Source organism: Entelurus aequoreus, linkage group LG03 (genome assembly GCF_033978785.1).
Source record: "Entelurus aequoreus isolate RoL-2023_Sb linkage group LG03, RoL_Eaeq_v1.1, whole genome shotgun sequence".
NCBI classification, from domain to species: domain Eukaryota; kingdom Metazoa; phylum Chordata; class Actinopteri; order Syngnathiformes; family Syngnathidae; genus Entelurus; species Entelurus aequoreus.
Window position 1 is genome coordinate 82189638 of NC_084733.1, and position 18266 is coordinate 82207903.

At 38.9% G+C, this 18266-nt stretch overlaps 1 protein-coding gene across 6 annotated transcripts in view; it reads left to right on the forward strand.

Moving 5' to 3' along the window:
- The window catches only part of LOC133646964 (receptor-type tyrosine-protein phosphatase zeta-like), a 131094-nt gene that overhangs the window by 74672 nt on the left and 38156 nt on the right, over positions 1–18266 (forward strand). For 4 of the 6 annotated variants that reach the window (XM_062042941.1, XM_062042942.1, XM_062042940.1 and 1 more), the window contains exons 11-13: positions 8914–8954; positions 9022–11518; positions 14623–14761. In XM_062042941.1, coding sequence (XP_061898925.1) covers positions 8914–8954; positions 9022–11518; positions 14623–14761 — 2677 coding nt within the window. The remainder of the gene's footprint in view (positions 1–8913; positions 8955–9021; positions 11519–14622; positions 14762–18266) is intronic. The other 2 variants (XM_062042944.1, XM_062042945.1) reach the window with 2 other exon arrangements.

The window sequence follows — 18266 nt, forward strand, 5'->3', positions numbered from 1 at the left end:
CTGCTTCTCTCCTCTTTTTTTCTGTCTTGGTTAGTAGTTCTTCATTTTGAGATGCTCGTTGTGCGGCTCACCACCTCACTTCTTGTGTCGCCGTCTTTGTTGTGGCGTGACCGTAAGACGGTTTTTTTCATCTTCACAAAACGTTATTTTTTATTCCACCTGCATGCCGAACACCCAGAGGGAACATTAAAGCTACAGTATGTAACAGCCACTGATTGACAGACCAATAAAGCGTATGACACACACAACTTGGATGGATTTATTTAGAGACATTGACATTTAGTTTCACTTTCATAATAAACCTGTAAAATCTCACTTCATGCTTCACACCGCTTTGAACTGGTCTCCTTGTGACAGGTAAGACCGCACACTCCTTTTTGTTTTACGCTTCCTTGGTGGCAGATGGGCGCAGTTCAAAATCCTCAGAGGGGGAAGACAAGACTTATCAGAGCAGGGGTGCTCAAGCTTTTTCCACTGAGGGCCAAAGACCGACAAATCAGAGGATGCGGGGGCCATTTTGGGGGTTTTCACCTTCAAAACATGTTCAATATGTTTTCTTTTAAAGAATTAGACAATGCAATTTCTGTGGAAGACTCGTAACTGACGGAACTGACAGTTAGCACGCTCGCCGGATAGCGCCAGGTAACAAAAAACTAGCAAAACGAGCTAAAAAAGCTAGCATGCTAACATGCTAACAATAAAATGCTGACAGTTAGCATTAGTGAAACACAAAATTATATGACACCGAGGTCTAAACTGGCTACATAAGCTTAAAAAGGCTAGCGTGCTAATGCTAGCATGCTAAAATGTTAACTAATGTGTCAAGTATTGAAAAATTTGTCAAAAATGCAAGCACGTTAGCATGCCTCAAGTAGCAAAATATGACTGAGGTGTTTACCTACAGAATTAGCTAAAAAAAACAAAACGGCTAGCATGTTAATGTTTACATGCTAACAGATATCATTCATCAAGTAACAAAATACCTGACGCTGAGGTGCAAAATTAAGAAAAAAGGTAGCATGCTAGCAGTATTATGCTATCATGCTAACAATAACATGCTTATATGTAGCATTAGTGAAACACGAAATTATACGACACTGAGGTCTATACCTGCTGAATTAGCTAAAAATGCTAGCGTGCTAAGGCTAGCAGGCTAAAATGTAGCGAAATATACTACTGAAAAATGTGTCAAAAATGCAAGCATGCTAAAATGTTAACGTGTCAAGTACCGAAAAATATTACTGAAAAATGTGTCAAAAATTCAAGCATGTTAGCATGCCTCAAGTAGCAAAATATGACTGAGGTGTTTACCTACAAAATTAGCTAAACAAACCCAGCTAGCATGTTAATGTTTACATGCTAACAGATGTCATTCATCAAGTAACAAAATACCTGACGCTGAGGTGCAAAATTAAGAAAAAAGGTAGCATGCTAGCAGTATTATGCTAACATGCTAATAATAACATGCTTATATGTAGCATTAGTGAAACACGAAACTATAAGACACTGAGGTCTATACCTGCTAAATTAGCTAAAAATGCTAGCGTGCTAAGGCTAGCAGGCTAAAATGTACCGAAATATACTACTGAAAAATTGGTCAAAAATGCAAGCATGCTAAAATGTTAATGTGTCAAGTACCGAAAAATATTACTGAAAATTTTGTCAAAAATGCAAGCATGCCTCAAGTAGCAAAATATGACTGAGGTGTTTACCTACAAAATTAGCTAAAAAAAACCCCAGCTAGCATGTTAATGTTTACATGCTAACAGATATCATTCATCAAGTAACAAAATACCTGACGCTGAGGTGCAAAATTAAGAAAAAAGGTAGCATGCTAGCAGTCTTATGCTAACAATAACATGCTTATATTTAGCATTGGTGAAACACAAAATTATATGACACTGAGGTCTATACCTGCTAAATTTGCTAAAAATGCTAGCGTGCTAAGGCTAGCAGGCTAAAATGTAGCGAAATATACTACTGAAAAATTGGTCAAAAATGCAAGCATGCTAAAATGTTAACGTGTCAAGTACTGAAAAATATTACTGAAAAATGTGTCAAAAATTCAAGCATGTTAGCATGCCTCAAGTAGCAAAATATGACTGAGGTGTTTACCTACAAAATTAGCTAAAAAAAAAAAAACGGCTAGCATGTTAATGTTTACATGCTAACAGATATCATTCATCAAGTAACAAAATACCTGACGCTGAGGTGCAAAATTAAGAAAAAAGGTAGCATGCTAGCAGTATTATGCTAACATGCTAACAATAACATGCTTATATGTAGCATTAGTGAAACACGAAATTATACGACACTGAGGTCTATACCTGCTAAATTAGCTAAAAATGCTAGCGTGATAAGGCTAGCAGGCTAAAATGTAGCGAAATATACTACTGAAAAATTTGTCAAAAATGCAAGCATGCTAAAATGTTAACGTGTCAAGTACCGAAAAATATTACTGAAAAATGTGTCAAAAATGCAAGCATGCCTCAAGTAGCAAAATATGACTGAGGTGTTTACCTACAAAATTAGCTAAAAAGAACCAGCTAGCATGTTAATGTTTACATGCTAACAGATATCATTCATCAAGTAACAAAATACCTGACGCTGAGGTGCAAAATTAAGAAAAAAGGTAGCATGCTAGCAGTCTTATGCTAACAATAACATGCTTATATGTAGCATTGGTGAAACACGAAATTATACGACACTGAGGTCTATACCTGCTAAATTAGCTAAAAATGCTAGCGTGCTAAGGCTAGCAGGCTAAAATGTACCGAAATATACTACTGAAAAATTGGTCAAAAATGCAAGCATGCTAAAATGTTAACGTGTCAAGTACTGAAAAATATTACTGAAAAATGTGTCAAAAATTCAAGCATGTTAGCATGCCTCAAGTAGCAAAATATGACTGAGGTGTTTACCTACAAAATTAGCTAAAAAAAAACCAGCTAGCATGTTAATGTTTACATGCTAACAGTTGTCATTCATCAAGTAACAAAATACCTGACGCTGAGGTGCAAAATTAAGAAAAAAGGTAGCATGCTAGCAGTATTATGCTAACATGCTAACAATAACATGCTTATATGTAGCATTAGTGAAACACGAAATTATACGACACTGAGGTCTATACCTGCTAAATTTGCTAAAAATGCTAGCGTGCTAAGGCTAGCAGGCTAAAATGTAGCGAAATATACTACTGAAAAATGTGTCAAAAATGCAAGCATGCTAAAATGTTAATGTGTCAAGTACCGAAAAATATTACTGAAAATGTTGTCAAAAATGCAAGCATGCCTCAAGTAGCAAAATATGACTGAGGTGTTTACCTACAAAATTAGCTAAAAAAAAACCCAGCTAGCATGTTAATGTTTACATGCTAACAGATATCATTCATCAAGTAACAAAATACCTGACGCTGAGGTGCAAAATTAAGAAAAAAGGTAGCATGCTATCAGTCTTATGCTAACAATAACATGCTTATATGTAGCATTGGTGAAACACGAAATTATACGACACTGAGGTCTATACCTGCTAAATTAGCTAAAAATGCTAGCGTGCTAAGGCTAGCAGGCTAAAATGTACCGAAATATACTACTGAAAAATTGGTCAAAAATGCAAGCATGCTAAAATGTTAACGTGTCAAGTACTGAAAAATATTACTGTAAAATGTGTCAAAAATTCAAGCATGTTAGCATGCCTCAAGTAGCAAAATATGACTGAGGTGTTTACCTACAAAATTAGCTAAATAAAAACAGCTAGCATGTTAATGTTTACATGCTAACAGATGTCATTCATCAAGTAACAAAATACCTGACGCTGAGGTGCAAAATTTAAAAAAAAGGTAGCATGCTAGCAGTATTATGCTAACATGCTAATAATAACATGCTTATATGTAGCATTAGTGAAACACGAAACTATAAGACACTGAGGTCTATACCTGCTAAATTAGCTAAAAATGCTAGCGTGCTAAGGCTAGCAGGCTAAAATGTAGCAAAATATACTACTGAAAAATTTGTCAAAAATGCAGGCATGCTAAAATGTTAACGTGTCAAGTACCGAAAAATATTACTGAAAAATTTGTCAAAAATGCAAGCATGTTAGCATGCCTCAAGTAGCAAAATATGACTGAGGTGTTTACCTACAAAATTAGCTAAAAAAAACCCAGCTAGCATGCTAATATTTACATGCTAACAGATATCATTCATCAAGTAACAAAATACCTGACGCTGAGGTGCAAAATTAAGAGAAAAGGTAGCATGCTAGAAGTATTATGCTAACATGCTAACAATAACATGCTTATATGTAGCATTAGTGAAACAGGAAATTATACCACACTGAGGTCTATACCTGCTAAATTAGCTAAAAATGCTAGCGTGCTACGGCTAGCAGGCTAAAATGTAGCGAAATATACTACTGAAAAATTTGTCAAAAATGCAAGCATGCTAAAATGTTAACATGTCAAGTACCGAAAAATATTACTGAAAAATTTGTCAAAACTGCAAGCATGTTAGCATGCCTCAAGTAGCAAAATATGACTGAGGTGTTTACCTACAAAATTAGCTAAAAAAAAAAAAAAAACAGCTAGCATGTTGATGTTTACATGCTAACAGATATCATTCATCAAGTAACAGAATACCTGACGCTGAGGTGTAAATTTAAGAAAAAAGGTAGCATGCTAGCAGTATTATGCTAACATGCTAACAATAAAATGCTTATATTTAGCATTAGTGAAACATGAAATTATACGACACTGAGGTCTATACCTGCTAAATTAGCTAAAAATGCTAGCGTGCTAAGGCTAGCAGGCTAAAATGTACCGAAATATACTACTGAAAAATTTGTCCAAAATGCAAGCATGCTAAAATGTTAACGTGTCAAGTACCGAAAAATATTACTGAAAAATTTGGCAAAAATGCAAGCATGTTAGCATGCCTCAAGTAGCAAAATATGACTGAGGTGTTTACCTACAAAATTAGCTACAAAAAATAAACAGCTTGCATGTTAATGTTTACATGCTAACAGATGTCATTCCTCAAGTAACAAAATACCTGACGCTGAGGTGTGTACGTGAAAAATTAAGGGAAAAGGTAGCATTCCAGCAGTATTATGCTAACATGCTAACAATAACATGCTTATATGTAGCATTAGTGAAACACGAAATTATACGACACTGAGGTCTATACATGCTAAATTAGCTAAAAATGCTAGCATGCTGAGGCTAGCGGGCTAAAATGTACCGAAATATACGACTGAAAAATTTGTCAAAAATGCAAGCATGCTAAAATGTTAACGTGTCAAGTACCGAAAAATATTACTAAAAAAATTTGTCAAAAATGCAAGCATGTTAGCATGCCTCAAGTAGCAAAATATGACTGAGGTGTTTCCCTACAAAATTAGCTAAAAAAAAACAAAACAGCTAGCATGTTGATGTTTCCATGCTAACAGATATCATTCATCAAGTAACAGAATACCTGACGCTGAGGTGTATATGTGCAAAATCAAGAAAAAAGGTAGCATTTTAGCAGTATTATGCTAACAATAAAATACTTATATTTAGCATTAGTGAAACACAAAATTATACGACACTGAGGTCTATACCTGCTAAATTAGCTAAAAATGCTAGCGTGCTAAGGCTAGCAGGCTAAAATGTACCGAAATATACTACTGAAAAATGTGTCAAAAATGCAAGCTTGCTAAAGTTGGCATGCATTAAGTAGCAAAATATGACTGAGGTGTTTACCTTAAAAAACAGCCAGCATGTTAATGTTCACATGCTAACAGGTATCATTCATCAAGTAACAAAATATTTGAACGCTGAGGATTACACTTGCAAAATTAGCAACAGAAAAAAGCTAGCATGCTAACAATAACATGCTTACAGATAGCATTAGTGAAACACCAAAATATGACACTGAGATCTATATCTGCTAAATTAGCTGAAAATGCTAGCGTGCTAATGCTAGCATGCTACAATGTTAACTAACATGTCAAGTACCAAAATATATTACTAAAAAATGTGTCAAAAATGCAAGCATGCTATAGTTAGCATGCATTAAGTAGCAAAATACGACTGAAATTAGCTAAAAATAAAAAAACAGCTAGCATGTTAATGTTCACATGCTAACAGGTATCATTCATCAAGTAACAAAATATTTGAACGCTGAGGATTACACTTGCAAAATTAGTAACAGAAAAAAGCTAGCATGCTAACAATAACATGCTTACAGTTAGCATTAGTGAAACACCAAAGTATGACACTGAGATCTATACTTGCTAAATTAGCTGAAAATGCTAGCGTGCTAATGCTAGCATGCTAAAATGTTAACTAACATGTCAAGTACCAAAATATATTACTAAAAATGTGTCAAAAATGCAAGCATGCTAAAGTTAGCATGCATTAAGTAGCAAAACACAACTGAGGTGTTTACCTATGAAATTTGCTAAAAATAAAGAACAGCTAGCATGTTAATGTTCACATGCTAACAGGTATCATTCATCAAGTAACAAAATATTTGAACGCTGAGGATTACACTTGCAAAATTAGCAACAGAAAAAAGCTAGCATGTTAAAAATAACATGCTTACAGTCAGCATTAGTGAAACACCAAAATATGACACTGAGATCTATATCTGCTAAATTAGCTGAAAATGCTAGCGTGCTATTGCTAGCATGCTACAATGTTAACTAACATGTCAAGTACCAAAATATATTAGTAAAAAATGTGTCAAAAATGCAAGCATGCTATAGTTAGCATGCATTAAGTAGCAAAATACGACTGAGGTGTTTACCTATGAAATTAGCTAAAAATAAAAATAGCTGGCATGTTAATGTTCACATGCTAACAGGTATCATTCATCAAGTAACAAAATATTTGAACGCTGAGGATTACACTTGCAAAATTAGCAACAGAAAAAAGCTAGCATGTTAACAATAACATGCTTACAGTCAGCATTAGTGAAACACCAAAATATGACACTGAGATCTATATCTGCTAAATTAGCTGAAAATGCTAGCGTGCTAATGCTAGCATGCTACAATGTTAACTAACATGTCAAATACCAAAATATATTACTAAAAAATGTGTCAAAAATGCAAGCATGCTAAAGTTAGCATGCATTAAGTAGCAAAATATGACTGAGGTGTTTACCTACGAAATTAGCTAAAAATAAAAAACAGCTAGCATGTTAATGTTCACATGCTAACAGGTATCATTCATCAAGTAACAAAATATTTGAACGCTGAGGATTACACTTGCAAAATTAGCAACAGAAAAAAGCTAGCATGTTAACAATAACATGCTTACAGTCAGCATTAGTGAAACACCAAAATATGACACTGAGATCTATATCTGCTAAATTAGCTGAAAATGCTAGCGTGCTAATGCTAGCATGCTACAATGTTAACTAACATGTCAAATACCAAAATATATTACTAAAAAATGTGTCAAAAATGCAAGCATGCTAAAGTTAGCATGCATTAAGTAGCAAAATATGACTGAGGTGTTTACCTACGAAATTAGCTAAAAATAAAAAACAGCTAGCATGTTAATGTTCACATGCTAACAGGTATCATTCATCAAGTAACAAAATATTTGAACGCTGAGGATTACACTTGCAAAATTAGCAACAGAAAAAAGCTAGCATGTCAACAATAAAATGCTTACAGTCAGCATTAGTGAAACACCAAAATATGACACTGAGATCTATACCTGCTAAATTAGCTGAAAATGCTAGCGTGCTAATGTTAGCATGCTAAAATGTTAACTAACATGTCAAGTACCAAAATATATTAGTAAAAAATGTGTCAAAAATGCAAGCATGCTATAGTTAGCATGCATTAAGTAGCAAAATACGACTGAGGTGTTTACCTATGAAATTAGCTAAAAATAAAAATAGCTAGCATGTTAATGTTCGCATGCTAACAGGTATCATTCATCAAGTAACAAAATATTTGAACGCTGAGGATTATACTTGCAAAATTAGCAACAGAAAAAAGCTAGCATGTTAACAATAAAATGCTTACAGTCAGCATTAGTGAAACACCAAAATATGACACTGAGATCTATATCTGCTAAATTAGCTGAAAATGCTAGCGTGCTAATGCTAGCATGCTACAATGTTAACTAACATGTCAAGTACCAAAATATATTAGTAAAAAATGTGTCAAAAATGCAAGCATGCTATAGTTAGCATGCATTAAGTAGCAAAATACGACTGAGGTGTTTACCTACGAAATTAGCTAAAAATAAAAAACAGCTAGCATGTTAATGTTCACATGCTAACAGGTATCATTCATCAAGTAACAAAATATTTGAACGCTGAGGATTACACTTGCAAAATTAGTAACAGAAAAAAGCTAGCATGCTAACAATAACATGCTTACAGTCAGCATTAGTGAAACACCAAAATATGACACTGAGATCTATATCTGCTAAATTAGCTGAAAATGCTAGCGTGCTAATGCTAGCATGCTACAATGTTAACTAACATGTCAAGTACCAAAATATATTACTAAAAAATGTGTCAAAAATGCAAGCATGCTATAGTTAGCATGCATTAAGTAGCAAAATATGACTGAGGTGTTTACCTACAAAATTAAGTAAAAATTTAAAAAAAGCTAGTATCATTCATAAGGCAAATTTGCAAAATTAGCAAAAAAGCTAGCATGCTAATATTATTCAACAATGTGCTGGGCCACACTTGTGACACCCCTGACTCGGAGCAAAATATTTTAGTTTGCATGATGGCATGTGTTGGTCTTTTATTTTGAAATGTCTAAGCTTTCCTTCTCCCGCTGTCACTTCTAGTCTGGTGTTCCTCTCAACTCTCCAAAATGTTGGAACCCTGTCTTTGTTCCTTCCGTCCTCACGTTGGGTGGGGTTTACCCTGACTGATTTGTGTTTTACCTGTCTTGCAGCAAATAGTCTCCTCCCACCTTCCAATGAGTTTGAGGACGAGGTAAGACGGCTTTGGTGTCAAATCTTGGATCGAGTATCACGCTTGTAACACCTTGACTTGTCACCAGGACATCTACCAACCGCACCTCTCCTGGGATGACGCCGTAAAAACGGAAGACCCGCCGTGGATTCCGACAAAGCCCCCAAGGACCTCCACATCACCTCGCCTCCTCCAACCTGTCGCCATAGCCACCACATCAGGGTCTGTTGTGTCAGCCACATCCCTTAGTTCTGGTCGGACCAGTGAACGCAGTACCTCCATCGTGCCACCAGAGACCGCCACATCACCACAGGTCCAAGGGTCCAAAGACTCCACCCCTTCTTTTGACATCACAACCAAGCCGGCGCTTACTTCTGCCACTCTTTTGCACGCAAAGGCCAGCGACGCCCTCGGCGGAGTCAGTCCAAAGTCCCCTGAAAGCGATAGCGTCAGTATGACCATGAGCACAGTAACGACTTTAGGCGGTCAAGGTGCGCCCTCAAACGGCACCGTCTTTAACGTGAGCGGCACGCCATCGTCCGTCCATTTCGGGACAGATGAAGGTCCGGCAACGCCCGAAAGGGACGATTGGACCACCGAGGCAAGCGGACTGGAAGACGTCATGGGGGTCCAGAGAGCGCCGTCTTCCTCGTCGACCCCGGGTGTGTCTCGCACCACACCCACAGAGACATCCATGCGGCAGAACAGTGTTCTCTCGCAGACCGTGACAATGCTCTCGAACGGACTGGAAGACGTCTTGGGGGTCCAGAGAGCGCCGTCTTCCTCGTCGACCCCGGGTGTGTCTCGCACCACACCCACAGAGACGTCCGTGCGGCAGAACAGTGTTCTCTCGCAGACCGTGACAACGCTCTCGAACGGACTGGAAGACGTCTTGGGAGTCCAGAGAGCGCCGTCTTCCTCGTCGACCCCGGGTGTGTCTCGCGCCACACCCACAGAGACATCCATGTGGCGGAACGGTGTTCTCTCGCAGACCGTGACAACGCTCTCGAACGGACTGGAAGACGTCCTGGGGGTCCAGAGAGCTCCGTCTTCCTCGGCGACCCCAGGTGTGCCTCTTACCACACCCACAAAGACTTCCATGTGGCGGAACGGTGTTCTCTCGCAGACCGTGGCAACGCTCTCGAACGGTGAGCGCCTCTCTGTTGGCCCCTCCTCCTTCCCGCTGTATGACGTCACGGATCCTGGCCCTGCCCCCTCCGCCTGCCTGCATGACCTTCCCCCTTCCTCCTCCTCCTCGCTGTTTCCCGCCTCTGCCTCGGACCCCCAGCATGCCGCTACCGCACCGCTGCCTAGCAATGACCCAGCTTCTGACCCCGCACCCCCGCTCCCTGTCCCCGCACCTTCTGACCCCTCCCTCTATAGCGCCACCTTTGATGATTTGGTGTCTTTCTCTTCGGGCGAGCCCTCAGTGTTTAGCCATACCCCTCACATCCAAATGGCGCCGGAGCCTTCTTACGGGGTGGAGCTGTCGGAATGGGGCGTGACCCTGTCCCTCAGCCCCACCCTGCACCCTTCGGTTCTTCTTGCTAGCGACCTCCCGCTTTCCGGCGCTACACCGGGTCTAAAGCAGTCATTTTCTAATGAGGTGGAGCTGTTCAGGGATGCCACAGGAAGCTTGCTGGAGTCCTTTCTCCCTGAGGTCAGCGGTGACGGCTTGTCCTTGGCGAGTGACGTGGACACCTTGTGCGGCTGCTCGCTGGGACCGTCGGTGTCCTCGTCCTGGCCACACGCCACGCCTCACCTCATCCTGCCATCCTCTTACGCTAGCGCGGGCCCGCCCCCTGCCTCTGGTGTCGGTGGTGGCGACCTCGTGAGTTCCCTTTCTGCGGTGGGTTCTGCTGGTCGCTCCTCAGATCGTCCTCTGCTCACTTCTTCCTCGTCTCCGACGCCGCACTCGCACCTCCTGGACGCCATTCACAGTGCCCCGCCTCTTTCTGTTGCAGCCACAACACCTGAGTCCTCGTTCTCACTGTCTGATGAGACCTCCGTCCTCCCTTCCTCCCCCACAACCTCCGTCCCTGCAGTTGCCACCCCTGAATGGCCACTGGACACCAGTAGCGGTGTCTCGGGTTCAGCGCTCTCCCCTGACCGGCAGGACGGCACGGATCAGGAGTGGGACAGGGTCCAGTTCTCGGGCTCGGGGGAGAGCACGCGTCCTCATTCCACCGACGCCACTAACACCGCTTCCTCCACCGACGCCACTAACACCGCTCCTTCATCCGGCAGCTCGCAATCCGGACAGACCCCAGAGGATCTGGAAGACCGGTCCTCTGCGTTCTATTTCGATAGCGAGAGCGGCAGCGGCAACGCCACTGGATCAGAGCGAGCAGGCCAGGTCGTGACGCCAAGCGTTCCAGCGCCGACCTCGACTCCACCGCCGACCTCGACTCCGCCGCCGACCCCCACTCCGCCGCCGACCCCCACTCCGCCCTGGTCGCTGGGCGGAGACGAGGAGAGCGGCTCGGGTCACGGCGAGAGTCTTTACGACAACGAGACCTCCTCGGACTTCAGCATCTCCGAGCGCACGGGACGCGAGTCGGAGAAAGAGGAGGAGCCAGTCGCAGGTAACACGCCGTCAGGGAAGGAATCGCTGAGTCACGCCTGCAAAGTGTGACTTCATGACGAGATGCGAGAAAGTCAAACGAAACCGATTCGTAGCATTTAATAATTTCTGTTCCTTCCACACGTTCACCGACTCACCGCCTCACTTTCACTAACGTCGTACAGAACAGGCGTGTATCCCAGCATGCATTTGTGCACCGTCATTGCACTTCCACTGACATGTTCTAACCAGAGATTGTTTATGAACATGATAAAAAAAAATATCTTATTCTTCACTATTTTGGATCATTGACCATGATCTGACCCGCCCCTGGCACTTTTTGATGAAGCAGGCTTCACTACACATCATTACAAAAGCTCTGCCAACTATCCGTCTGTCAGTTACAGGCATGGGGGTTGAAGGTTGAATCATTTAACCTAGCAGGATGTTAAAATGTCATGTTAGCATCTAGCTCACATAGCTCTGCTAGTGTGGCTAACCTGGCGCGGTGTTAAAATGTAATTTTAGCATGTAGCTTACATAGCTATGCTAGTGTGGCTAACTTAGTGTGTTGCTAAAATGCCAAAATTAGCATATAGTTCACACAGCTTTGCTAGGTTTGCTAACTTAGTGGTTTGTTAAAATGTCATGTTAGCATATAGCTCATATTGCTATGCTAGTGTTGCTAACCATGCATGATGTAAAAATGTCATGTTAGCATGTAGCTCACATAGCTATGCCAACGTTGCTAACTTATTGTGATGTTAAAATGTCAAGTTAGCATGTAGCTCACATAGCTATGCTAGAGTGGCGAACGTAGCGTGATGTTAAAATGTCATTTTAGCATGTGGCTTACATAGCTATGCTAATGTTGCTAACCTAGTACGATGTTAAAATGTCATTTTTGGTTGTAGTTCACACAGCTACGCCAGTGTTGCAAACCTAGCGGTTTGTTAAAATGTCACGTTAGCATGTAGCTCACCTAGCTATGCTAGTGTTCCTAACCTGACATGTAATGTTAGCAGGAAGCTCACCTGGCTGAGATAGTGTTCTTAATCTGGCATAATGTTAAAATTTAATCTTAGCATTTAGCTCATATAGCTATGCTAGTGTTGCTGACCTAGTATGATGTTAAAATGTCATGTTAGCATGTAGTTCACACAGCTACGCTAGTGTTGCAAACCTAGCGGTTTGTTAAAATGTCACGTTAGCATGTAGCTCACCTAGCTAAGCTAGTGTTCCTAACCTGACATGATGCTATCATGTAATGTTAGCAGGAAGCTCACCTGGCTGAGATAGTGTTCTTAATCTGGCATAATGTTAAAATGTCATGTTAGCATTTAGCTCGTATAGCTATGCTAGTGTTGCTGACCTAGTATGATGTTAAAATGTCATGTTAGCATGTAGCTCACCTAGCTATGCTAGTGTTCCTAACCTGACATGTAATGTTAGCAGGAAGCTCACCTGGCTGAGATAGTGTTCTTAATCTGGCATAATGTTAAAACTTAATCTTAGCATTTAGCTCATATAGCTATGCTAGTGTTGCTGACCTAGTATGATGTTAAAATGTCATGTTAGCATGTAGTTCACACAGCTTCGCTGGTGTTGCAAACCTAGCGGTTTGTTAAAATGTCACGTTAGCATGTAGCTCACCTAGCTAAGCTAGTGTTCCTAACCTGACATGATGCTATCATGTAATGTTAGCAGGAAGCTCACCTGGCTGAGATAGTGTTCTTAATCTGGCATAATGTTAAAATGTCATGTTAGCATTTAGCTCGTATAGCTATGCTAGTGTTGCTGACCTAGTATGATGTTAGAATGTCATGTTAGCATGTAGTTCACCTAGCTAAGCTAGTGTTCCTGACCTGACATGATGCTCACCTGGCTGAGATAGTGTTCTTAATCTGGCATAATGTTAAAATGTCATGTTAGCATTTAGCTCGTATAGCTATGCTAGTGTTTCTGACCTAGTATAATGTTAAAATGTCATGTTAGCATGTAGTTCACACAGCTACGCTAGTGTTGCAAACCTAGCGGTTTGTTAAAATTTCACATTAGCATGTAGCTCACCTAGCTAAGCTAGTGTTCCTAACGTGACATGATGCTATCATGTAATGTTAGCAGGAAGCTCACCTGGCTGAGATAGTGTTCTTAATCTGGCATAATGTTAAAATGTCATGTTAGCATTTAGCTCGTATAGCTATGCTAGTGTTGCTGACCTAGTATGATGTTAAAATGTCATGTTAGCATGTAGTTCACCTAGCTAAGCTAGTGTTCCTGACCTGACATGATGCTCACCTGGCTGAGATAGTGTTCTTAATCTGGCATAATGTTAAAATGTCATGTTAGCATTTAGCTCGTATAGCTATGCTAGTGTTTCTGACCTAGTATAATGTTAAAATGTCATGTTAGCATGTAGTTCACCTAGCTAAGCTAGTGTTCCTAACTAAGTATGATGTTAAAATATCATGTTAGCCTGTAGCTCAACTCGCTGAGGTAGTGTTCTTAACCTGGCATGATGTTAAAATTTCACGTTAGCATGTTGCTCGCACAGCTATGCTAATGTTGCTGACCTAGTGGGATGTTAAAATGTCATGTTAGCATGTAGCCAATAGAGCTATGCTACTTCTTAACCTAGCATGATGTTCAAATGTCATGTTAGCATGTAGCTCACATAGCTACGCTAGTGGCTAACTGAGCGGGATGTTAAAAAAAATCACGTTAGCATGTAGCTCACATAGCTATGCCAGTGCAGCTAACCCAGGGTGATGTAAACACGTCATGTTAGCATGTAGCTCACTTGGCTATGCTAATGTTGCTAACTTAGCAGGATGTTAAAATGTAATGTTAGCACGAGGGTCACACAGCTATGCTAATGGTGCTAATGTTTGTATCCTCCATGTGTGTGATATGTGACACGTATTACATTGGACAAGTGCACGCTTGTCAAAAGGGAATCAAGTACACAATAGTGCTCATTAGCATTAAAGCTACACACACACCTTGGTTGCACTTGTATCACAATAGCAATGTGTGTGTGTGTGTGTGTGTGTGTGTGTGTGTGTGTGTGTGTGTGTGTGTGTGTGTGTGTGTGTGTGTGTGTGTGTGTGTGCGCGTGTCATGCAGACGTCAGCAACAGCAGCCACGAGTCTCGAGTGGCATCCATCAGGGAGGGCGAGAGGAAGGCCGCGGTTCCCCTGGCCATCATCTCCACCCTCACTGGCCTCGGCCTGGTGGTCCTCATCGGCATCCTGGTGTACTGGAGGTGAGCTACATGCGGTGGCCACTAGAGGGCGGCACACACCCACAACAGGAGAGCTCAGCTGGCTCATGTGTCCGTGCATTGTTGGCAAATGTTGTATATTATTTAGTTGCTACTTTATTATAATGTACTTTGTTTACATTCGTGGCTAACTCATCTTTCTCTTGCATCTTATTGGTTGGCAAACGTGTCCAAAGCAACCAAAAAACATGAGCTTAGAAACTAATTCTTTAGTATTACTTATGTATAATGTTACTTATTTAGCACGCTAAAATTTCATGCTACCATTTTAGCAAATTTTATTGCTTTTGATACATGGCGACGTATTAGAAATATGCTAGCTTATCCTATGGTAGCGTACTGATATTAACATGCTAATGTTTTATGCTAACATTTCAACATATTTTATTGGTTTAAGCCTAAAATCATGGCTTTTGATACATGGCGACATATTAGAAATATGCTAACTTATCATATGGTAGCATACTAATATTAACATGCTAATGTTTTATGCTAACATTTTATCTCATTTTATTGGTTTAAACCTAAAAATCATGTATTTTGATACTTGGCGATAAATTAGAAATATGTTAACTTATCCTATGTTGGCATACTAATATTAACATGCTAATGTTTTATGCTAACATTTTATCTCATTTTATTGGTTTAAACCTAAAAATCATGTATTTTGATACATGGTGACATATTAGAAATATGCTAACTTATCCTATGGTAGCGTACTGATATTAACATGCTAATGTTTTATGCTAACATTTTATCTAATTTTATTGGTTTAAACCTAAAAATCATGTATTTTGATACTTGGCGACATATTAGAAATATGCTAACTTATCCTATGGTAGCGTACTGATATTAACGTGCTAATGTTTTATGCTAAAATTTTATCTAATTTTCTTGGTTTAAACCTAAAAATCATGTACTTTGATACTTGGCTACAAATTACCAATATGTTAACTCATCCTATGTTGGCATACTAATATTAACATGCTAATGTTTTATGCTAACATTTCAACATATTTTATTGGTTTAAGCCTAAAAATCATGGCTTTTGATACTTGCCGACAAATTAGAAATATCTTAACTTATCCTATGTTGGCATACCGGTACTAATATTAACATGCTAATGTTTTATGCTAACATTTCAACATATTTTATTGGTTTAAGCCTAGAAATATGCTAACTTATCCTATGGTAGCATATTAATATTAACATGCTAATGTTTTATGCTAACATTTTATCAAATTTTATTGGTTTAAACCTAAAAATCATGTACTTTGATACATGGCGACGTATAGCATACTAATATTGACATGCTAATGTTTTATGCTAACATTTTTTTCAAATTGTATTGGTTTAAACCTAAAAATCATGGCTTAGCTACTTATTAGAAATATCTTGACTTATTCTATGTTGGCATACTAATATTAACATGCTAATTTTATACTATAAGTTTTGCTAATTGTATTAATTTGAACCTAAAAATCATGGATTTTGATACTTGCCGCCATATTGAAATCATGCTAACTTATCCTATCTTAGCGTGTTAATACTAACATGAAAAATAATTATATACTAACATGTTAATGTTCTATGCGAAATGTGTTAGTTTAAACTTCAAAATCATGGCTTTTGAAACTTGGTGCAATCTTGGAAGAATGCTAATTTCTCTTACGTTAGCATGCTAAAATTTTATGCAACCTAAAAATCATTGATTACAGTATGTTACTGGGTGCCATCGTAAATGTACGCTAACGTTATCATGCTAATGTTAGCGAGCAAATGTTTTATCCTAGTATTTTTGCTAATTATATTCATTTGAACCTAAAATAATGGATTTAGATGCTTGGCGCCATATTACAATTATGCTAACTTATCCTATGTTAGCGTGTTAATGTTTTATGCAAATATCTCAGCTAAATTTTGTTTGTTTAAACCAAAAAAATCATGGCCTTTAAAACTTGGTTCAATCTTACAAGTATGCTAACTTCTCTTATGTTAGCATGCTAACATTGTATGCCAGCACTTTATCTAAGTTTTATTAGTTTAAACCTAAAAATCCTTGATATGTTTTATGCTAGTATTTTTGCTAATTGTATTCATTTGAACCGAAAACCATGGATTACAGTATGTTACTGGGTGCCATCTGAAATGTATGCTAACGTTATCATGCTAATGTTAGCGAGCAAATGTTTTATCCTAGTGTTTTTGCTAATTGTATTTATTTGAACCTAAAATAATGTTTTAGATGCTTGGCGCCATATTACAATTATGTTAGCGTGTTAATATTAACATGAAAAATTATTATATACTAACATGCTAATGTTTTATGCTAAAATTGTAGCGAAATTTGTTCGTTTAAACTTAAAAATTATGGCTTTTGAAACTTGGTGCAATCTTAGAAGAATGCTAATTTCTCTTACGTTAGCATGCTAAAATTTTATGCAACCTAAAAATCATTGATTACAGTATGTTACTGAGTGCCATCTTAAATGTATGCTAACGTTATCATGCTAATGTTAGCGAGCAAATGTTTTATCCTAGTATTTTTGCTAATTGTATTTATTTGAACCTAAAATAATGGATTTAGATGCTAGGCGCCATATTATAATTATGCTAACTTTATCCTATGTTAACGTGTTAATGTTTTATGCTAATATCTCAGCTAAATTTGATTTGTTTAAACCAAAAAAATCATGGCCTTTAAAACTTGGTGCCATCTTACAAGTGTGCTAACTTCTCTTATGTTAGCATGCTAAAATTTTATGCCAGCACTTTATCTAAGTTTTATTAGTTTAAACCTAAAAATCCTTGATATGTTTTATGCTAGTATTTTTGCTAATTGTATTCATTTGAGCCGTTTAAATTTAAAAATCATGGCTTTTGATACTTGGCACCATCTTGGAAGTATGTTAACTCTTCCTTTTTTTTAATCAATGCTAACTTGAATACAATACGATAAATTAGCCGCACAGTTCAAAGCGTAGCAAAAAAAAGTAGCGGCTTACAGTTTGGATTTTACGGTCATTTTCAGTGACCTCCCCTTTATTTTGACATGCAAATTTCGAGGTTTGAGTGTTTTGAGTGCGGTTGAAAAGTGAGTTTTGGTGAAAGGATTAGAAATGTTCCATCAGTTTGAAGTAGTAAGGACTTAGCTTGAGTCATAGATGTGAGAGGTATTATTAATATATCTTTATATCGTGCTCCTCGTTAAAAGCGCAGACAAAGCTTGCGGCGTTTGAAAGAGTAACCTTGACGAGACTCTGACTTCATTTATCCACAGTTAAAAAGCACCGGGTTTTATTCTTTGGGTAGGAGGAAAAAAAAAAGGAAAAGAAAAACCTTGGGCTGACGGTGAAATAATTGTAAGATTCAATCCTGTCTGCGATGATTGTTTTTCATCTGCTGGTGGTTGTTATCTGGCCCACGCTCGTGTTCCTGGCGGGATTAATCAGGCCGGGGGTAGAAAAGGACATCCTGCAGATTATGT